General features: G+C 48.3%; 6 protein-coding genes across 6 annotated transcripts; 4 read left to right on the top strand and 2 right to left on the bottom strand.

The window, feature by feature from the left end:
- Positions 1-10: 10 nt before the first annotated feature.
- On the top strand, positions 11-13,215 carry SPPG_09580 (uncharacterized protein; the record flags this gene model as incomplete). The annotated part of the gene is made up of 17 exons (XM_016757757.1): positions 11-59; positions 132-250; positions 306-489; positions 560-605; positions 663-938; positions 996-1,662; positions 1,718-1,896; positions 1,955-2,877; positions 2,938-3,326; positions 3,387-3,758; positions 3,819-5,615; positions 5,683-10,736; positions 10,799-11,080; positions 11,137-11,366; positions 11,433-12,263; positions 12,336-12,738; positions 12,811-13,215. The coding sequence occupies 17 exons, from the start codon at positions 11-13 to the stop codon at positions 12,827-12,829; spliced, it is 11,820 nt and encodes a 3,939-aa protein (XP_016603838.1). The 3' UTR covers positions 12,830-13,215.
- Positions 13,216-14,090: 875 nt separating this feature from the next.
- Positions 14,091-15,168, bottom strand: SPPG_09579 (uncharacterized protein). Its single transcript, XM_016757756.1, has one exon. The coding sequence runs from the start codon at positions 14,613-14,615 to the stop codon at positions 14,304-14,306; it is 312 nt and encodes a 103-aa protein (XP_016603837.1). The 5' UTR covers positions 14,616-15,168; the 3' UTR covers positions 14,091-14,303.
- Positions 14,668-15,225, top strand: SPPG_08791 (uncharacterized protein; the record flags this gene model as incomplete). Its single annotated transcript, XM_016756938.1, has 1 exon — positions 14,668-15,225. Exon 1 carries the CDS (start codon positions 14,689-14,691, stop codon positions 15,223-15,225), a length of 537 nt encoding a protein of 178 aa, XP_016603836.1. The 5' UTR covers positions 14,668-14,688.
- Positions 15,226-15,544: 319 nt separating this feature from the next.
- SPPG_08790 (uncharacterized protein) lies at positions 15,545-16,298 on the top strand. The gene has a single exon (XM_016756937.1). It carries the CDS (start codon positions 15,582-15,584, stop codon positions 16,206-16,208), a length of 627 nt encoding a protein of 208 aa, XP_016603835.1. The 5' UTR covers positions 15,545-15,581; the 3' UTR covers positions 16,209-16,298.
- On the bottom strand, positions 16,244-18,086 carry SPPG_08789 (uncharacterized protein). Its single transcript, XM_016756936.1, has 4 exons — positions 17,421-18,086; positions 17,251-17,361; positions 16,877-17,185; positions 16,244-16,816 (listed from the first exon to the last, which is right to left on the bottom strand). The coding sequence occupies exons 1-4, from the start codon at positions 17,731-17,733 to the stop codon at positions 16,392-16,394; spliced, it is 1,158 nt and encodes a 385-aa protein (XP_016603834.1). The 5' UTR covers positions 17,734-18,086; the 3' UTR covers positions 16,244-16,391.
- Positions 18,087-20,177: 2,091 nt separating this feature from the next.
- On the top strand, positions 20,178-20,516 carry SPPG_08788 (uncharacterized protein; the record flags this gene model as incomplete). The annotated part of the gene is made up of 1 exon (XM_016756935.1): positions 20,178-20,516. The coding sequence occupies one exon, from the start codon at positions 20,178-20,180 to the stop codon at positions 20,514-20,516; it is 339 nt and encodes a 112-aa protein (XP_016603833.1).
- Between the last annotated feature and the right edge of the window lie 1,805 nt (positions 20,517-22,321).

The following is a 22,321-nucleotide window of genomic DNA, read 5'->3' as shown; positions in this document are numbered from 1 at the left end:
TAATTGCACCATGCTCACCAGGGATCAGCAGAATGTAAAAGTGCAACAACCACAAGAAGGCATGCTGCGCCAGTTCACCTCCATGCTCTGTGCTCTTTAATATTTGAACTAATATAATTTTAAAACTGCAGATGCGGCTGGCATTTTAATCCTGAATATGTCGAGCGAGTTTCAGCCAGATAACCGAGTTCAAAAGATACTCAACGAAGTGACATCCACGAACGTCTCAGATGATAAGGATATGGTTGAGGTATGAATTGTGTCGCTTCCATTAACGGAGGCCCTTCAGATTGACAATTTTCAAGGCGTTCTATGAGTACTTTGACCAAACCATTCGGTCACACACCGACAGCGATTTGAGCCGGGACTGGGTGATCAACATATTGCAGAGTATTCCTGGAGCTTTAGTGGACGTTTACCCTGACTTGACAGCGGATTTATTGGAGGAAGCTAGAAAGGAGTACAGCGAGAGTGGAAAGCAGTCCGCGGGTACGCCGGTGCAATCATCAGATATTTGGTTTAATGCAAAGTATGGACTCACGATCCTTCTCCTTGATAGTCGATTACATCCTCAGAAGGGGATCAGGTTCAAAGGAACGTGAAAGGTAGCGGCAATATGTCACCAACTTATCTTGCAATCCATGTGCTAAACAAGCGTCCAGCACCTCAGCGGACATCCTCCCATTCCCTCAAGACAAGTGCCCCTTTCCATCCCCATGGCGCCATTCTTTTCTCGAAAACCGTGCAAAACTTGAGAAGAATCTGCACATCACCCACTTCCTTATGGTGCGGATGCTAGCTCTGTGGCTCCAGTTTGATAAACTTCGATTCGTGGATTTGGATGAGATACGAGGGCAGAGGGAGGCGTTTAGAATTTCGGGATTCAGGAGCTTAGTATTGGTTGATGCCGAGAAGTGTCGAGAGAGACTATTGAATGGGTATGCCGCATGGCGACATATCTAAGCACGGCTCCAATTTGCTAACCTTGGTTGTAGGTGGTATATGACGATCTTGCGGGAGTTTACAGACCTTTTTCATAAGAACGATCGGAGAAAGCCGCCTCCTGCACGCCCTCCAGACTCCTTTTTCCGATCAGCCGAAACTATGGTGTACAAACAAGTGCATTCTATCATTGCCCAATCACTGCAGGACTTTCGCTCTCTCTTCACTTACCCAATTCACCAAGATAGTGCCGCTGATTCCATTTCCCATCCCTTGCGCCCTTGTGCTCCCCGTTTTATGGTTCGCCTATGGCTCAACTCCGAGAACGCCATTGAGTTTGATCCTCCTCTCTCCGAAATAACTGAAGCCCTTATTGAAGGCTTGGGCTACGTTGTCAAAACTGTGGAGTCAATGCCAAAAATTGCAAACGTAATTTTTGGACCCAGTGGTGACCTCATTTTGGCCAATCCTGCCACCTCCGGGTCTGAGGTCCTTAGAATGCTTGCAGTAGATGGGAGTGATGAGATGCGGATAACATTAGAAGATGGCGCTGTCGATCGTGCTGAAAAAGAACTGGAAAAATACGCTGCAGAGTGCTTCGAAGTGATCAAAAACTTTGTGAAGAAGTACTATATCTATGCGGATATATATACGCATAAAGTGGACGAAGCAGTGGAGAATTTCTTCACGGAGGAACATACCTTTGAGGAATACACAGTGGTAAGTTCATAATCAGTGCATAATTTGTAGAGGAGCTGAATGATTTTGCTCTTAGGAAATTGATAAATATCGTGCTCTTGCTTCCTCCATACTTGCCAATCCGCGAAAAGTGGAATTGCCCATGGTCGAGCTGAATTGTGATGAGTTGCATAAATCTCTGGCAGCTCAAGCAATTACCCTATCCAACAAATTTCTGACGAAAATTGTGGAACAGAATGCCGAACACCAGCGCAGGTAGCGTATCTTCTTTGTTTTGTCAATATTTTTTTCGTCTTATTGAATATCATATCAGAATCTGTGCCCGATACGAGGTCATTGCAGAGCGCGCCCTCCGAATCCCCGAAAACTTTAAGGAAATGGCGGACCAAATGGAATATATGGAGACAGTTCGGAATGTTGAGCTTCCTGCACTCTTGGCTGAGCTGGAAGAAGCTCGCCGTCGATTGGTTTATATCGTGAACTTTTCGGCTCTTACAGAGGAACATATTTCGCTGAACAATGTCACTTTCACCTGGCCCCAACGGATCGTGCCAATCATGGAGAACCATAACCAGATCATCGGGGCAGCGAGGGAAAAGAACGAGGCAAACTTGCGGGAGCGGCGAACCAAGTTTGAGTCCGAATTAGATGACTTCCAGAAGCAAGTGGAAGAGCTGAAGGAAGTCGGCGATTTGGATGAAATGCCCTTCTATGTGAAAAAGGTGCAAACGCTTGCAAAGCAACTCCAGTCTGCGGCGGATACCATTGCCGCATTTAACAAGGAGGAGCAATTATTCGGCTGGAATGTAACGGTCTATCCCCAGAGGAAACAAATCATGGGAATGCTCGAACCATATCAAGCGCTTTACAGTACGGCCGTCAATTTCCAAAGATCTTACAAAAAATGGATGGACGGAAACCTCTTGGAGTTGGACGCGGAACAGATTGAAGTCGAAGTCGATGGACTCAAACGCGAAATCTACCGGTTGCTCGGTGGTTTGGTTCAAGACGCCGCACCGCAGAACATTGCAAAGCAAGTCCGAGAAAAAATTGATGAGTTCATGATCAATTTACCTCTGATTCATGTGCTTTGTAACCCTGGTATGAGAGACCGACATTGGAATAAGATGACACAGATTGCGGGGTTTGATATCAAGCCGGACGCAACAACGAGCTTGAGAAAAATGTTGAAATTGAATTTAGAGCCATTCCTTGAGCCGTTCCAGGAAGTTAGCGGTAACATGCAAATCGTGGCAATGATAAGCTTCTTGCAATTCTAATAAAGGTTGCTTGCAGATGCCGCTTCAAAGGAATACACACTCGAAAAGAATATGACGAAAATGTTCACCGAATGGGAGCCTTTGGTATTCAACCTCCTACCTTACCGAGAAAGCGGCACCTTCATTCTATCGGCTGTTGATGACGCACAACAACTGCTGGATGATCAAATCGTTAAGACGCAATCCATGCGCGGATCGCCTTATATTAAACCGTTTGAGCAGCAGATTAAAGACTGGGAAAGACGACTGCTCAACACACAAGAGATCATTGATGAATGGTTGAAAGTGCAAGCTACGTGGTTGTATCTTGAACCCATTTTCAGCAGCGAAGATATCATGAATCAGATGCCGGAAGAGGGGAGAAAGTTCAAGATGGTGGACCAAAGCTGGAGGAAGATGATGAACGTACGTTGAATGTATGTCTTTGAAAGCATGTATGACTGCCAATTCTAAAGATTTGTTCAGGCTGTCAATGAAGACCGGCATATCCTGAAAGCCACGGAAATACCGCAAATTCTGGAAGATCTCCAAAGAAACAGTCTCATGCTCGAAGCCATTCTAAAAGGTCTAAATTCCTATCTAGAAGTGAAACGTCTGTTCTTCCCCCGGTTCTTCTTCCTCTCCAATGATGAGATGCTCGAGATACTGAGTGAAACGAAAGACCCTACCCGAGTCCAGCCTCATTTGAAAAAGTGTTTCGAGGGTGTGGCGAACTTGGAGTTCGATGATAAGTTGAACATTAAAGCGTTATGTTCAAGTGAAAAGGAGAGATTGGAGCTGGTGGAGAAAGTATCCACTGTCGATGCCAAAGGGAGTGTCGAAAAATGGCTGTCTCAGGTAAGGGATCAATAAGGGTCGCGAACCGCTGGCGCACTGACGCTGACTTTGAGCGACTAGGTCGAGAAAGCAATGTTGCAAAGCGTGCGGTACCAAGTTGAAGAAGCGTACTACGACTATCAGCGTCATGCTCGTGAAAAGTGGGTCCTCGACTGGCCGGGTCAGGTCGTTCTCTGTGTCAGTCAAATATACTGGACCCTTGGCGTCGAGAATGCTATTCAACAGGGAAAGCGCGGCTTGGAGGAATACCTTCAACAATTAAACAAAGATCTCAACGAAGTCATCAGACTTGTTCGTGGATCGTTGAGCAAAATGGCTCGAGCAACGCTGGGTGCACTGGTCGTTATTGATGTCCACGCCCGTGATGTGACTGCACAACTTGCTCAGGAAAGCCTCAAAGACATCAACGACTTTTCGTGGCTAGCTCAATTGAGATACTATTGGGAAGAAGATAATGTTTTCGTGAGGATGATCAATGCGCAAAAAGAGTATGGCTATGAATATCTTGGCAATTCACCACGTTTGGTGATTACTCCCTTGACGGATCGCTGTTATCGGACATTGTTTGGTGCACTACATCTTAACCTTGGTGGTGCACCCGAGGGTCCTGCCGGAACTGGAAAGACGGAGACGACAAAGGACTTGGCAAAGGCGCTGGCAAAGCAGTGCGTCGTTTTCAACTGTTCTGATGGCCTCGACTATCTCGCGATGGGAAAATTCTTCAAAGGCCTTGCATGTGCCGGTGCTTGGGCATGCTTTGACGAGTTTAATCGAATCGATTTGGAAGTTCTATCTGTCGTTGCTCAACAAATTTTAACCATTCAGCGTGCTATTGGGGCGAAGGTCACCGAATTTATGTTTGAGGGCACCCGTTTGACCTTGAATCCGACCTGCGCAGTCTTTATTACAATGAATCCCGGTTATGCCGGGCGATCGGAACTACCGGATAATTTGAAAGCGCTGTTTAGAACCGTAGCAATGATGGTACCGGATTATACTCTTATTGCGGAAATCACTCTTTACTCCTGTGGATTCATTGAAGCCCGTAACTTGGCTCGCAAGATCGCTGCCACATACCGTTTGTGCTCTGAGCAACTATCTAGCCAAGATCATTACGATTACGGTATGCGTGCGGTGAAGAGTGTACTTACCGCCGCTGGAAACCTAAAATTGAAGTACCCGGAAGAGGACGAGAATATACTCGTGCTGAGATCCATTATTGATGTCAACTTGCCGAAATTTTTATCCCAAGATATCGCTTTATTCAAAGGCATCGCATCGGACCTTTTCCCCGGGGTTCGCCTGCCGAAACCCGACTATGCGGTTCTGGGATCCGCAATCGAGAAAGTATGCCACAGGATGCGACTGCAACTCGTTCCTGCCTTCCTGGAGAAAATTATACAGCTTTATGAGATGATGCTCGTCCGCCACGGATTTATGCTTGTCGGGGAGCCTTATGGCGGAAAGACCTCAGCGTACCGTGTCTTGGCAGAAGCGTTGACGGATCTGGGAAATCAGGAAGGAAATGATACTCCAGATGCCGAGTGGCTGAAAGTCCAGTACAGAGTAATCAATCCCAAGGCTATTGCAATGGGTCAACTCTACGGTCAATTTGATCCTGTTTCTCATGAGTGGACTGATGGTGTTCTTGCGACAACTTTTCGGAGCTTTGCAAACAGTACGATTCCAGATCGGAAGTGGGTCATATTTGATGGACCGGTGGATGCAGTCTGGGTGGAAAATATGAATACCGTTTTGGACGACAATAAGAAGCTTTGCTTAATGAGCGGAGAGATCATCCAATTGTCGAACACCATGAGCTTAGTCTTTGAAGTGATGGACCTTGCCGTAGCTTCTGTAAGTTGATATTCCCTTTCACTCCTCCAGCTTTTCATTGTCATGCTGATGCGTTCTGTCATGGTAGCCGGCAACTGTTAGTCGATGTGGTATGGTGTACCTCGAACCCGAGCGTTTAGGATGGAAGCCAATGATGGTTTCATGGCTACAAGGACTTGATTACCTCGCTGAAAATCACGTAAAGCATCTTCAGCAGCTCTTCGAATCCTTCGTTCCGGCCACATTGCAGTGTTTGCGCCGAGAATGTAAAGAAGTCTCTCCTACCACGGACATTGGACTTGTGAATTCCTTGATCAGACTACTTGATTGCACGTTGGATGATATGCGAGACACAGATCAAGCGACAAATGCTTCAAATCCGATGTTAGAGCAACGGTTAGAATGCAGATTTCTTTTTGCGCTCATTTGGACGATTGGAGGCAGTATTGACGCACAGAGTCAAGTCAAGTTTGATGCATGTGTCAAGAAAATTGTTGGGCAGTTACCTGAACCCATGAAACTCCCGCTTCCGGACGCAGGAACACTGTATGACTATCTTTACCGAACACAAGAGACCGATGAGTGGGTTCCTTGGCTGAGCACGATCGAAAGTGTACCAATTCCAGCCAATGCCGACTTCAACGACATCATAATCCCGACTAAAGACACAGCAAGGTACAACTATTTGATGGACCTGATGATCATGCACGACGTGGGATTCTTACTCGTCGGCCCGACGGGCACGGGAAAATCCAAGTACATAAGTAACAAATTGCTGGATGGCGTTCCAAAGGACAAATTTATTCCCATGTTTATCAGCTTTTCGGCGCGGACGAGCGCAGCACAAACGCAAGATATTGTCATGTCGAAATTGGACAAGCGCCGAAAGGGTGTATTTGGTGCACCTGTGGGAAAGAAGTATCTCATTTTTATCGATGATTTGAATATGCCTGCCAAGGAGCAGTACGGAGCTCAGCCGCCCATTGAGCTCTTTCGACAGTGGCTGGACCATGGGAACTGGTATGACAAAAAGGATACTTCCAGGTTAGAACTCATTGACATCCAACTGGTAACCGCAATGGGTCCACCGGGCGGAGGGCGCAATGTCGTTACGCCACGATTTCAGCGACACTTCAACCAGATTGTCATCAACTCCTTTGATGATCAGACAATGTCTCGAATTTTCACTTCTATACTAGATTGGCACTTTGGGCGACTTGACTTTACTGAAGACATCAGAGCAGTCGCTATCAATCTGGTGGAAGCAACGACGAGTGTATTCCAGTGGACGGTAGGCAATTTGCTACCCACACCTGCCAAGACGCACTACACCTTCAACCTTCGTGATTTTGCAAGAGTTATTCAAGGTGTTGTTCTCTCGCGTCCCAACGTTTTTAAGACCAGCGATATGGTTATACGGTTGTGGACGCATGAGGTGTACCGAGTATTTTACGATCGGCTGGTGACAGAGGACGATAGATACAACCTGTTCAGTCATGTTCTCGATGTCATCAAAGAAAAGTTTGACAGAGAACCAGATGAGATTTTCGCTCATCTAGCCAGCGGATCCACCGAGTTGGATGATAAGAAAATGTTGATGGAGGATGACCTACGAAGTCTCATGTTTGGAGACATCCTTAGCAAGCGCACTCCAAATGTAGAACCAGACTACACGGAGCTGACTGACTTTGATAAGATGAAAGAAGTGGTACAGACTCAGCTAGGTGAATATAACCAGGTCAAGAAGGCAAAGCTAAACTTGGTATTATTCCGTTTCGCCATCGAGCACGTGTCCCGAATCTGTCGCATACTCCGATTGCCTGGAGGAAATGCATTATTGGTCGGAGTTGGTGGCAGTGGACGACAAAGTTTGACTCGTTTAGCGGCCTTTATTTGCCAGTATGAACTCTATCAAATTGAAATATCGAAATCCTACTCCCGTTTGGAATGGAAGGAGGATTTGAAGAAAATTCTCATTTTGGCTGGAGCCGATAATAAGAAAACGGTGTTCCTCTTCCCCGATACTCAAATCAAGGAAGAATCATTTATAGAGGACGTTAGTAACTTACTGAATTCAGGAGATGTACCAAACCTGTTTGCGGCGGACGAGCGGCAGAATATCATTGATCGGATAGTGTCGGACGCGCAAGAGCAAGGTAAAGCGGGAGATGGCAGTCCCGCCGCCTTGTACAGTTACTTTATCGAACGCGTGCGCAACAATCTTCACATTGTTCTTTGTATGAGTCCTATTGGTGATGCATTCCGTGCAAGGCTCAGGCAGTTTTCTTCCCTTGTCAACTGCTGCACTATTGATTGGTTCCAAGCCTGGCCGGACGACGCCTTGCAAGCCGTTGCATGGCAGTTCCTGAGCGAAGTCGAGCTTGGGGACACGGTGCGAGATGCCGTGGTGCAAATGTGCAAACATTTCCACCAAAGCGCAATTGCGTTGTCGGAAAGATACCTATCAGCTTCGTCAAGACACAATTATGTGACTCCAACCAGCTATCTGGAATTATTGCATGCATATAAAGATTTACTTACAGCAAAGCGCGAGGAAGTGGCGGCAGTCAAAAGACGATATGTCGGTGGTCTCGACAAGCTACGATTTGCTGCAGAACAAATTGGACGTATGCAGGAGGACTTGACCAGTCTCCAACCTCAGCTGAAAAAGACTTCCGAAGAAACAGTAGAAATGTTGAAGAAAATTGAGAAGGAATCTGTTGAGGTGGAGGCAACAAAGGAAACTGTTTCGGCCGACGAAGCCGTCGCCGCGCAAAAGGCAGAGCAGGCGTCTGCCATCAAACAGGAATGTGAAAATGATTTGGCGCAGGCGTTGCCGTTGTTGAACTCGGCACTCGCAGCTTTGGATACCCTGAAGAAGTCCGACATTGATTTGGTGAAATCCATGAAGAATCCACCTGAAGGTGTGAAGCTGGTGATGGAAGCCGTTTGTGTTATGAAGGATGTCAAGCCCGACAGGATTCCAGATCCCTCGGGCTCTGGAAAGATGGTATTTGACTACTGGAAAACCTCACTAAAGGTGCTCGGTGACCCCAAGTTCCTAGACAGCTTGAAGTCGTTTGATAAGGATGATATTCCAGCACATGTGATCAAAGCAATCCGAATCAAGTATATTCCAAATCCAGAGTTTAAGCCAGAGAAAGTACGAAATGCGTCGTCTGCGGCAGAAGGATTGTGTAACTGGATTATAGCAATGGAAGCGTATGACCGTGTTGCGAAGGAGGTTGCTCCGAAACAAATCGCCCTAGCGCACGCTGAAGCTGAACTGGCAGAGACCATGGCTGGCCTTGCTGAAAAACGCGCCCAGCTAAAAGCAGTGCTTGACCGTCTACAAGCATTAAATGACAACCTTCAGGCACTATCTGACAAAAAGGAGCGATTGGAGAAAGAAGTGAAAAGCTGTGAGGAGCAGCTGGACCGCGCTCAAAAGCTGCTCGGGGGCCTCGGTGGCGAGAAGCAACGATGGACCGATGTGGTGAAAATCTTGGATCAAACCCTGTTTAACTTGACCGGTGACGTCCTGATATCGGCAGGAGTTATCGCTTACCTCGGTGCCTTCACTAAGCTATACAGGCACGAATGCATCAACGGGTGGCTGGCTATGATGAATAAGGCCATGATCCCCTGCTCGGATGCATTTTCCCTAGCGAAGGTATTAGGGGATCCCATTCAAATTAGAGCCTGGAACATCGCTGGGTTGCCGTCCGACGCTTTCTCCGTAGACAATGGTATAATTGTGAAAAATGCCAGAAGATGGCCTTTGATGATCGACCCGCAAGGCCAGGCGAACAAGTGGGTTAAGAATATGGAAAAGGAAAACAATTTACAAATCATTAAGCTCACTGATCCCGATTACGTTCGAAACTTGGAGAACGCGATTCAGTTCGGCGCACCAGTGCTTCTAGAGAACGTGAAGGAGGAGCTAGACCCGGTTCTTGATAGTGTGCTCCAAAAGCAGACCTTCAAATCTGGGGGTAGTACGTGTATACGCTTGGGAGATGCAGTTATAGAATGGTCTGACAACTTCCGCCTCTACATCACCACGAAGCTCAGGAATCCACACTATCTTCCCGAAGTTGCGGTTAAGGTATCGCTGCTCAATTTCATGATTACGCCTGAGGGTTTAGAAGATCAACTTCTTGGAATCGTCGTGACCAAAGAGCGTCCAGAGCTTGAGGAGGAAAAGACGCAGCTGATATTACAGGGCGCGGAAAACAAGAAGCGGCTAAAAGAAATTGAAGACAGAATTTTGGAGATCCTTTCCTCAGCAGAGGGCAATATTTTAGAGAATGAGACGGCAATTGAGGTATTATCCTCGTCCAAGGAGATATCCACGGAACTCTTCGAAAAGCAAAAGATTGCAGAGGAAACGGAACGCAAAATCGATGAAACACGTAACTCATACCGGCCCATTGCCAATCACTCATCTACGCTCTACTTCTGCATTGCGGATCTGGCAAACATAGATCCAATGTACCAGTACTCTCTGACCTGGTTCATTGATCTGTTCATCAACGGCATTGCACTATCCAACAAATCCAGTGTACTTAAGCGGCGACTGAAGAACCTCGAGTCATATTTCACATACTCACTTTACCTCAACGTGTGCCGTTCACTGTTTGAAAAAGACAAACTCCTCTTCTCGTTTCTTCTATGCACCAGTATTCTGAAAAACCGACAGGAGCTGAATGAACCCGAATTTCAACATCTTACTACGGGTGGCATTAGTGTGGGAGCGCCGACAATTCCGAATCCGGATCCAACTCTAATCTCAGAGAAGGCGTGGGCGGAGATATATCGTATGTCGGACCTTCCTGCATTCTCCGGACTCAGAGAAGAGTTTGATCCACAGGAATGGAAAGGATGGATTGAACATGGCGAGCCGCATGAGGCAGCATTGCCAGGCAAATGGGCTAGCTTGAATGAATTCCAGAAGATGTTGGTTGTGAGAGCTCTCAGACCTGAGAGGATCATACCAGCCATACAAGAATTTGTTCGAGTCAAACTTGGCCACAAGTTCATCGAGCCTCCAACTTTCGATCTGGCAGCAAGTTTCGAAGACTCGAACCACCGATCAGCGCTCATTTTTATACTATCCCCGGGGGTAGATCCAATGTCTCAGTAAGTAAACTGTCTACTTAACTGTACTTGGACACAAACAGGCATTGATAATATTGGTGCAGGCTTCTGAAGTTTGCAGAAGATAAAGGCTTTGCGGGCACCAAATGTCAATCAATCTCCTTAGGTCAAGGTCAGGGTCCAATCGCCGCAGCAATGGTGAAAGAAGCTCAAAGAGGTGGAACCTGGGTTGTTCTCCAGAACTGCCATCTGGCTGTCAGCTGGCTTCCCACCCTTGAAAAAATTGTGGATGATATTAGCACCGAGGCTGTCTCCGTTCACAAAGATTTCCGACTTTGGTTGACTTCTTACCCGAGCCCAAAGTTTCCGGCTAGCATTCTGCAAGGGTAAGCACCACTAAACCGACATGCTACGATATCGGACATTAATCCATGCACTATAGAGGCGTAAAAATGACGAATGAACCTCCAAAGGGGCTAAAAGCCAACCTCCTTAAAAGTTACTTGAGCGACCCCATCAGTGATGAAAAGTTTTTCGCTGGGTCCGTAAAATCAAATGAGTGGGAAAAGCTGCTCTTCGGATTGTGCACATTCCATGGTGTGGTTCAAGAGAGAAGGAACTTTGGCCCGTTGGGTTGGAACATTCCATACGAGTTTAATGACTCGGATCTCCGTATGTATCGTGTTGTATCAAGGCCCGATTTGCTATGTCGCTAACTCTTGAATGTTCGGTTTATAGGCATCAGCATGCGTCAGCTCCAAATGTTCTTGAACGAATACTCTGAAATACCCTTCAAAGCTTTAATCTACCTTACCGGGGAATGCAATTACGGTGGACGTGTAACGGACGACTGGGATCGGCGGACATTGATGAACATATTGACGACCTTTTATTGTCCAGCTATAGTGGAGGATAACAATTACCGGTTTTCTCCGTCTGGAACCTACTATGCGCCTGTCAAGGGCACATACGAAAATTACCTGGAGTATATTCGGTCATTGCCGCTTAACCAGAGCCCCGAGATTTTTGGCATACACGACAATGGTGATATTGCCCGCCAGCTTGCGGAAACAAGAAGTTTATTTGAGAGTGTTGTCGCTACCCAGGAGCGCAGCGTGGCTGGAGGTGGTGGACAGAAAACCAGTGACGAGGTGCTCATAGAAGTTGCAACCGATATCTTGTCACGAATACCGTCCGTCTTCAATATCGATGAGGCCGTAAAGAAATATCCTGTCACTTACAATGAAAGCATGAACACCGTCCTGATACAGGAAATGATACGGTTCAATCGGCTCATCCAAGTTGTACTGGTCAGCTTGGTGAACGTTCAGAAAGCGATTCGCGGCTTGGTAGTGATGAGTGCGGAACTTGAGGAAGTCTGTAAGAGTATTCTGGTCGGCAGAATACCCGCAATGTGGGCGGCGAAAAGTTATCCAAGTTTGAAACCACTTGGAGCGTACATCAACGACCTCGTGGCGAGAATAAAGTTCTTTCGAGATTGGTTTGAGCATGGGAGTCCAAAAGTCTTTTGGATGTCTGGGTTCTTCTTTACCCAGTCCTTTATTACAGGTAAGATGATACTAGTAGCGAATCATTTTCACGCCTTCACACACTAATGTACTTGTCCCCTCTTCTACATAGCAACGCTCCAAAATTATGCACGAAAGTATACAATACCTATCGATGAGCTGGGCTTGGATTTTGACGTATTACCATCCAACCCGTCCGATATCACTGCGGCCGCTGACAACGGAGTTTATGTTAGCGGATTATTCCTGGAGGGTGCAAGATGGAACCGAGAGAAGGGATTCATCGCAGAATCTTTCCCCAAGGTGCTTTACGATCCGCTCCCCGTAATATGGTTCAAGCCATGCAGAGTGTCCGACAGACAGGTAAAAGCAACCTACGATTGTCCGGTATACAAGACGAGCGCCAGACGAGGAGTTCTATCCACTACTGGGCATTCCACAAATTTTGTTATTGGAATCAGATTGCCCACTGATAAACCAGAAAAGCACTGGATCATGCGCGGCGTAGCCGCACTGTGAGTATCATGTCAACTGAGCGAAGTTGTGGTTTACCTGAATCTCGACTAATCCGATCAATGCTTTGGCAGGCTTCAACTTGATGACTGAAGAGTAGTGCATCGTGTTGTTTTTTATTGTACTTAATCCACCAATGTCCAATGATTTTAAAAAAGACCATGTCATTGTGAGCGTGGTCCTTGGGGGTTATGGCCTACGAGCTGATTAGGCGTGTGGTTTAGCCCAAGGAAAGAGTGTGGTTTAGTCCAAGGGATAGAATGTGGTTTAGTTCAGGGTAAGCGTGTGGCTTGCGTCAGGGACTCAGTCCAGGGGAAGAGTGTGGTTTAGTTCAGGGAAAGTGTGTGGCTTGTCCAGGCAAGTGTGTGGTTTAGTTCAGGGAAAATGTGTGGCTTGTTTAGCGTGTGGCTTGGCAAGAGACGCGTCGCCCCTATTATAATAGATTTCTCCGCTGACAGTATAGTCTGCTCGGAGTTGCACTAGACTGTTCGGCAGAGGCTGAAAATAATGTCTTTCTGCATGACGTCGTGCACTTTCGAAAGTCGCAGGGCACGGTTTTTTTCGGCGTTTGTGCGGTGTGGTTCACTCAGAATTTTGGTCAAGAGTTCTGTCCAAACCCTGGTTGGTAGAGTATTTTCCGCTGGAACTTTAGTGGCAAAGGAAATGTTGGAGCCACTTGAGCCAGTTGTTCAAAAAACCGCGTTGCGCGGTTCCACCAGCAAGATGTCGTCTGTCGTTAACTAAAACTGGTATTGAATATTTGATCTTACAGATAACGGGATTACAGCAGAAACATTTGTCAGATGGACACTTCGATACGAGTAGTGAATTAGTATCGCGTGAGTGATTACTCTCTTTATGGCTGTGCCGGTTATTTTTGGCACAGCGAACAATTAACCACCCTGTGGAATAATACCGGCTAGATCCATACATCGCCCGCGCACACTCGCTCCCCATGCAGCATTTACCCGTCTCGTGTTCAGCAGAGCCTTGTTTTTTCATGGAGATCTGAACACAAGTATCATTGACGCTTTCGTGTGTAATTACGATCTCTTCCACTTTGCGCATGCTTCCTAGGAGTTTCTTAAGATCGGCTGTGATCCAATCATGCCGTTGAACAAATTTGCCAAGCTGGAGGTCGGATTGCTTGAGAAAGTTGGTAGGTAGGTTGGGAAGTTTCGGGGAGCACTTACTAGTCTAGCCCATACGACGCCGATTGATGAAGGTATCAATGCCACGATCATTTCGATGGCTAACATGACCGGAAACGGAAACTGTCTGTATGTGTCGCAGTCTTAAAAAACTGGGTATCTCAAGCAGGGAAATCAATGTACCAATCAAACACAGGTCCTTCAGAGTGTCCAGCATTCACGAAAAAGTCCTATCTTATGCATTTATATTCGTAAGACAGTACACAGGTTGACACTTGGTTACAATATCTAAATTAAGGATAGGAAATTGTCGCTTCGCCACTATTCTTGAGTGATTTCGGTATCCGTTAATCACTTGCCGGTTTCGGATATTCAATTAATTCTGTCGCGCCCGGCGACGAAGGGCCAGTATTAACTCAAACAGCGGATGTTGGAGGTTGTTTTGTTGACGGTGATGAGGAGGTTGGCGGAACCCGAGGAAAAGGAAAACGCGCGAGGGTCTCAAAGGAAACGACCGCCGAGAAAAATCGTTGAAGGTGATGGAAGAGGGCGCCATGAACAGCCGAGGAAGAAGCGATAAAAGGTGGGAGAAGATAAATCAAGGTCAAAGGTGAAGAAAACAAGCCGCGTTTCTCGTGACAACGAAGGCCGAAAATCATTGAAGCCGATGCCGTAAGAGGGTAGAGCATGAACATACGAAAAAAGGAAGGAAAAAAGATGGTCAGCATGCATCCGAAAAGTATGTTGATGCACCCATTTGACACTACTATAGAAGTTGCTGCCTCTTTTGTACGTATTCACATGGACTGTTCGTCCACGGCGCGTGAGAATCGTGAAGGGAATAAGGGTGCCTGCTCCTGCTTAGCGCCGACCAAAGTCAGAAACCGGATCGGTGTAGGGACCAGCGAAGATTTGCAATCACCGCCAGTCCAGCCTCCGAACTGGTGCAGAATACTCTTTTTCCAACCAACCCATTTGGAATGGAAGAAAAAGAGCGGCTGGGTCGCGGTCAAGCGCGCACAGGGTCTACCGAAAGGTAGACCTAAAGTTGAACCCATTGCACGGTTATCGTGGCGCTTGAGGGATCCCTCCTCTCCCCACAGCAACGTCGTATACTTTCGAAACCATGAAAACTCACCTTACTGTCTCCTTGACGCGAAGAAGAGCGCGCAACCCACGAGTCGGGGCCGGCAGCAAGTGCCAAGTCAGGTCAACCCGCAGACGAAGGTTGTGGTGGAGAACGGTGTTGCGAATGTGGTGATGGCACCACATTGGTGTGAATGGGAGGAAAGGGAACGCGCGTTGAAGGCGTCCTTAAATAGCCGGAAGAAAATTTAGTGTCCCAATATTACTAACAATGCTCTCTATGACTGTGCCAATAATATACAATTTATCCCAATTAAGTTATATTACATATCACGTGAGCAATTACTCTCTCCATGGCTGTGCTGGGTGATTTATGGCACAGCAGGCAATTAATAGCAATTAATAATAATTTAATTAATTGCCTGCTGTGCCAAAAATCACCCAGCACAGCCATGGAGAGAGTAATTGCTCACGTGATGTGTAATATAGACAAATATGGAATAATTAATTTTATACAGGACTTTTAAGGACTTTAAATAGAGGAGGTCTCGCGATGTCCGCCGCTTATTGTCCAGCTATTTGATTTGTTACCAAATATCCAACATACAATGACTTTGACGAAAGCCCAGAAGCAACGCCGCGTAGACCGGTTCTTTAGACGAAGACCGCAAAGATGGACGGTCTCCTCCTTTGCCACTGACGTGGGCAAGGAATACCCTCAGCCCAATCGGGCGTGGATGGGTGCATTGACAAAAATTTTGGGAGACGACTCCCGCAAGGACGCCGAGCGCGCCCGCGCGTCAACACTTTTAGAACGGCACGATGCAATTCAGAAAGAATTGCTAATTACGCTCTGCCGCCGGTCACGGCAGACTCCCGTGAATATCCAAAATCGAAACGTTATCAACGGAAACAGATTTAACAACTCGGGCGACACGGCTATCAGCCAAGCCACAACGAACGTGGCGCAGGAGCGCCACACGCCGCCGCCCAACTCTCCGATACCTGAAACCGCGCCAGCTCTCATCGCGGCGATCCCTGAAACCGTTGACCCTGATGCCGCTGGCGCGGCGGAGGTTGAATTCCCTGCACCTCCGCCCATCGCCCCGGCTCCCGACGCACCAGCTGCGCCACCCGTCGCCGCGGTCCCTGTTACAACAGTTGCCTTTGCTAGTGCTGTTGCTAGCGCTGTCGGTGCTGCCGCCGCTTCTGCGGTATTTGCTTTCTTCCTTTGAGAAGTTAGTGTTTGTTTTTATTATATGTAATTATATTGGAATAGTATGATTATGTATAAAGGACTTGTCGAATATATCAGCTATCCAAGAATTGTATATTGAATTGAACTAGTCTACCTACTCTAACTACATCTTTTCGTCGCCCAGCGACGGTAGCATGTCATTCTATGGTGTATCTAGAGTCTAGTTGTGATTAGCTAGAGCAAATCCAACACGGCTGTTAGCAACATCAAATAAGGTGTAATACTGTCTAATGAAAACGTCTCCAAAGATTGCGACGCCAGCTTGAGCTGCACCGCCCTGGATGCCCAGGATGCACTGTCCCTGGTCCTCAAACACATAGACGCTAGGTGGGATAGCGTAAGCCACGCCGTTGATGTTAAAGACCACTTTAGGACCGGTTCTGGCGACGGAACACGAAATATTTCCGTTAGAGTCGGCGCCGACAGCTCTGGCGATTGCACTTGCTTCCTTGTCACCGATGATAATGAGGGTTGTACCAGTGTCGGCGATGGCGTTTCGGATTGAGAACGCAGTTTTGGTGTTGCCGACTTGGACAGAGCCACCACTGAGAGAATACTGCCAGTAGGTACGAGAGTTCAAGGGTACTGCAAGATGGATGAGATTTCACACGCAGAGGGCGAATGCCGTTATGTGTATAGTCTCACCATAGTTGAATCCTCCCGTGTACTTTGAACTGTCAGCTCCCTGCAGAGTAACAAGTCCCTGGTCTCCGTCATTGGCGTTGCTGAGGTAAAAGCCGAACGACTTCAATCCCAGTTCATCAATCGGGGCCCGACCGTTGGTGGCGGAAGCAATGTTGCTGATGGCCGCAAATCCTAATCCAAGAAGACCGTCTGCGGGATCGGTAAATCCTTGCTCGTTCGTCGATACACCAAAATACGCATTCTTGGCGGTCACGCCACCGAGTGTGTAAGTGCCTTGGTAGATTTCGCCGTCTGCAGAGCCAGAGCCGTCTTGATGTAAAATAGTTAGAATGATCCGCCCCAGCAATTCTAGCTTTGTTTTCAATTGAACCTACAAGAGTCTTGGAACTGGGAACCTGTATCTTTGAACTCGCGCGTGCTAACCGCGGGCTGGCCATTGCCGCAGGAGCCATCACTTGACTGGCAGTTTGCTCCGCGAAGCCAAACTAGAAGAACTCATTCTGATCAGCTAAAGAGCCTTTTGAAATCCCGATGGTCCACATACAATCGGAGGAGCCTGTGTCCAAATCAACCTGGAACGTTTGGGATCCGATGGTTACAGGCCCATAGTACAACTCGTTTGCGTCGTTTGTCAAAATCGGACCGCGTGCATGCAAACCAGAGGTGAGCGCAGAATATTTCTGAATGCTAAAGTCCTTGTTGGCGACAATCCTCTCGAGCTTTGTAGCATTCTTGGGATGACGGAATATAGGAATGCTGGAGACCGCCTCCGGGGCCATGCTAGCGCTAGAGCTAGGTTGGACTGGCACTGCTATGGCCGAGGCCGCAAAAGCCAAAGAGAGAAGGGTGATCTTCATAGTTGCTGGGATAAATTTGATGAGGTGCTTCGTGAGTAAGGGAGACCGGACGCTGAATAGAGAGGAGGGAGGAGAACTCCAACGCCCTTTTTATCCTCAACAATTAGCCATCTCAGTTAGCGCCGATATCAGTCAACTCGTCACCTCTCGGCGAGCATGGGTGATCAGTCCGGTCGTTTTCGAGGCATTTTTTCATCATTTGTGACGACAGATTTCATGCCCACGATCACATCTTCTGGCTCTTCAAATTCATTATCTCTCTGATCTTGCACATGGTTACAGTCTCTCGTGCTGAAGGCAACCCCGAACGGAATAAAAACATGTCGTTGGCAAGTTCTTGGCAGAGTAAACGGTTGCAGTGATCATGGTGGAATTCAAAAAATTCCATAATTCGCGGGACAGAACATTCTTTGTGGAATATGGGTGTTCGATTGCGAATGTTGCACCGATTCCCCCGATCTGCGCAATGATCTGCTCCCTCGTGACTTGGTCTTTCAGCATTTTGCTACACTCTAACGGATTTAAGATGACTTGGAATATGATATCAGCAAGGGCAATATGTGCTCTTTTGGGATGCGAGATGCTCTCTCGGAGGTATTATCAAGTAATGTACAAAATTACTGATCTTTGAATTTTAATGACCACCTTTAGGATAATCCCGGCTACATCGTCTGGTGCGCTGCCCATGTAGCAATTTCCCCGTCTCGTGTTCAGTTCTTCATGGAGATCTGAACACTTGTATCACCGACGCTTTTGTGTTCTTTGCACGCCCGACAGATGTGAACTCTTGATATTTTCTAGTAGTGTCTACAAGATCGGCTGTGATCCAATCATGTCTTTGAATAGCCTGAAAGTCGGATTCCTTGAGAAAGCTAGTAGGGCAAGGTGGTGGGTTGGGGTTAGGACTGGCATACGAAGGGAGGAGAGTGCTTCCTATTCTGGCTGATATTGTGATCGTTATCAATGAAATTATTTGCCAACGCCTGCATCATTCCAATGGCTAACACTAGCCTTGCAATCTGGGGCAGTTTGATTACGGAAATCAATCTGTCAGTCAAGCAATCACAGGTCTCTTCAGAGTGGGCAGCTTGGTCATATTCTGATAATGCATCCCTGGGTACAGCTTGACGACACTAAGAAGCCGTATTCCACCTTCATCCCCTTATATTCGTAAGAAAATACAACAGCTTAACATTATGTTATAATATCTAAATTAAGCCTTGAGGGTACAAGAGTGTCGCAGGGGGTTGTTCGCGGTTTGCGGATCTCGCAGAGAACGAACGCCGAAAAAAAGTCGTTGAAGACGGTGACGGAAGAGGGTGGAGGATGAACATACGAGGAAGAAAAGAAAAAAAGTGGTAAGTATACATCCGAAAATAATATTGATGTTGATGCACCCCATTCGACGACTAGTTGCTGCCTCTTCGATGCGGAGAATGTCAAATAAATGACCCGCTGAACAATTCGTCCAGGGACACGGTAGAATCGTAAAGGGACAAGGCTGCCTGCTCTTCCTAGCGCCGACCAAAGTCAGATCCCCCACCGGCCAGGGACTAACGAAATTGGGAGACCGCACAGAGGAGTTGGAGTAGCTTGGTACGGGTTGACGCGTACGAAGCACTCTAGAAGGAACTGGTGCCAACTTGTCACGGGTCAAAGACCACGCTGACGAGGCACTCAAGTTCGCGCAACTCAGCAATCACCATCGCAGGTCCAGTAACCGACGAGTCGCAGAAACTCTCTTTCTACCAATCCATGGAAGAAAAAGAGCGGCTGGTCCAGTAACGAACGCACAGGGTCCACCGACAGGTAGACCATAAATTCAACCCCTAAACCCGGGGTATCGCGCGAGCCCAAGGGAACCACCTCTCCCCACAGCAACGTCGTGTATGATTGGGAACCACGAAACGCACCTTACTGTTTTGTTGCCTGACGCGACGGAGAGCAAATGCGCGAGCCAGATGTCGGGGCAGGACGCGCGAGCCAGTTTAAACACCAGACGAAGGGTCATTTTGGCGAACGGTAATGGTGACGAGATTGGGGGAAACGCGAGGGGACGGAAAGCGCGCGTGGGTCTCGCAGAAAGCGAATGTCGGGTAACATCGTTAAAGACGATGACGTAGGCGGGTAGAAGCACAAACGAGAAAGAGAAAGGGAGAAAGGGTGGTAAGTATACATTCGAAAGTTGTGTTGATGCACCCTATTTGACGACTGATGTAAGCTGCTGCCTCTTCTACACGAATATACACATGGACCTTCCGTCCACGGATGCTAGAATCGTAAAGGGACAAGGCTGCCTGCTCTGCTTAGCGCCGACCGAAGTCAGAAAACCGCCGGCGTAGGGACTAGCGAAGGTGGAAATTGCGCATAGGAAGGGCTGATGCCAACCTGTCACGGGTCGCAGACCGCATGTACGAGGCACTCAAAGCTCCCACAGCTCAGCAATGACCGCTGCAAGTCCTGCACACCGGTTGGGCGCAGAAACTCTGTTTCCACCAATCCACCAATCCATGTGGAATGGAAAAAGAGCGGCTGGGTCCGGTGAAGCACGCCCTGGGTATACCGAAAGGCAGACCAACCCGCAATCACGAGTATCGCGCGGCCTGAGGGAACCCACCTCTCCCCACAGCAATATCGTGTACGATTTGGGAACCACAAAAACGTACCTTCGTGTTTCTCTGACGAGATGGAGAGCGGCTGCGCGAGCCAGGTGTCGGGGCACTTTCTCAGGTCAAACAGCGGATGACGGAGGTCGTGCTGGAGACCGGAGTTACAAGGTGTAACAGACAAGTAAGGAACGGGATGGTCCATCCATGACTGGTGGGAATACTTGTAAGGTCGTCACGTGCCATTTTTATTTATCTAAATTAAGTTATATCAAGTATTTAATTAAATATCACGTAAGAAATTGGTATAAAAGGAACGAAGGAGGTGGTTTCCCTCTCACCCAACTTTCCCACACACACACAATCTGCTTCTGCCTAAGGAGCAGAAGAAACGCCAGCTCTTCTCTCTGCACACCCTCCCCAGTATTCGACTCTGAAGCAGTTTGCGCAATGAAGTCGGCTAGGGCACCGTCTGGTCGAACAGGCTTTGGTTGGAAGCGTTGAACGTAGGGCATCGAGTCACACAACATGGAGAAGGCTTCTGTTGTGAACCAATCCAATTCGGACGCTGACTCTGGATCCGTGAGGAAGGCGGGGTCGGTCAGGATGGGGACCCTGCCGTCACTCCCACCACTCCAAGTAAACGTCGAAACCGCCGCCGCCCGACTGTCAGATCCCTGAAACCGGCGCCGGTCCCTCGGCCGGGCCTAATATACCTCAACCTGGCGCCGCTCCGCCGGTCGAGCTGCCCATCCTTGAAACCTCTCAACCTGGCGCCGCTCCTCCGGCGCCGGCGAGCCGTGAAACCGCGGCCGCTCCCCCAACGCCCACACCGCCACCCGTCGCCGCGGTCCCTCTTGCGACAGTTGCCTTTTGCTAGTGCTGTCGGTGCTGCCGCCGCTTCTGCAGTATTTGCTTTCCTCCTATAATAAGTTAGTGTATGTTTTTATTGTATGTAATCAGGCATATCTGGAGCTGTTTGGAGGGGGGGATTCTGGCCAGGCACGTTGCTTTTATAGACAGTTGGAGATGGGCTCAGACACTGTAAAGACGATATATTGGAAGCGTTGAAGGTAGGGCATCGAGGCACACAACATGGAGAAGGCTTCTGTTGTGAACCAAGCAACATCTGCGCCTGCGCCCGTGCACCTCTTCCTCTTCTCGCTGGCTCTGGATCCGTGAGGAAGGCGGGGTCGGCCAGGATGAGGGACCCTGCCGTCACTCCCACCACTCTAAGAAAACGTCGAAACCGCCGCCGCCCGACGCTCAGATCTCTGAAACCGGCGCTACCTCAACCGAGCCTTATATCGCTGAAACCTCTAATCCTGACGTCGCTCCCTCGGCCGAGCTATACATCCCTGAAACCGCACTTGCTCTCGTTGCAGCGGTCCCTCCGCCCATCGCCCTGGCTGCCGACGCACCAGCTGCGCCACCCCGTCACCGCGGTCCCTCTCACGACAGTTGCACTTGCTAGTGCTGTCGATGCGGTCGCCGCATCTGCGCTATTTTCGTTCTTTCCCCCTATCCAGGCCGTGTCACTGTGACCCCGGCCACCCGCCGTAGAAAGAGCCGATGCACCAGTCGATGCACCCGCTGGACTCGCTGCACGATGCACTCGGGGCACCACCTCCTTTCGCTGACCCAGCTCCACCACTCGATTTACCAGGTCGATCAGATCTATAAATGCCGAGGTCAATTCCAATCCATAGAATGTTGAATCAAGCCCGGTGAGAATAATAGCAGTTAAAGGAATTCAGAGAGATGTGGTATCGATGTCGCATCGATGAAACAGTTCATGACACCCCGGCGCCTGTTATGCCTGAACCGGCGCCCCCGCCCTCAACGCCCATAGCCCCGCCTCTGTCCATCTAGCACTGGCTAGTGCTGTGGGTGCGGTCGCCGCATCAGCATAATTTGCGTTCTTTCCACCTGTCCAGGCCGTCCCACTGTGACCCCGGCCACCCGCCGTCGTAAACGCCGCA

This window comes from Spizellomyces punctatus (assembly GCF_000182565.1).
Source record: "Spizellomyces punctatus DAOM BR117 chromosome Unknown supercont1.27, whole genome shotgun sequence".
Lineage (NCBI taxonomy): Eukaryota > Fungi > Chytridiomycota > Chytridiomycetes > Spizellomycetales > Spizellomycetaceae > Spizellomyces > Spizellomyces punctatus.
Note: the sequence above shows the minus strand (reverse complement) of the source record. Positions and strands in the feature narration are given on the sequence as shown.

Coding starts and splice junctions, on each gene's coding strand:
- SPPG_09579 (XM_016757756.1), bottom strand. CDS start 14,615: ATGCTGACCATCTTTTTTCCTTCCTTTTTTCGTATGTTCATGCTCTAC.
- SPPG_08790 (XM_016756937.1), top strand. CDS start 15,582: ATGACTTTGACGAAAGCCCAGAAGCAACGCCGCGTAGACCGGTTCTTT.
- SPPG_08789 (XM_016756936.1), bottom strand. CDS start 17,733: ATGAAGATCACCCTTCTCTCTTTGGCTTTTGCGGCCTCGGCCATAGCA. Junction 17,362..17,420: donor GGACACAGGCTCCTCCGATT/GTATGTGGACCA, acceptor GAGTTCTTCTAG/TTTGGCTTCGCGGAGCAAAC. Junction 16,817..16,876: donor CACGGGAGGATTCAACTATG/GTGAGACTATAC, acceptor TCCATCTTGCAG/TACCCTTGAACTCTCGTACC.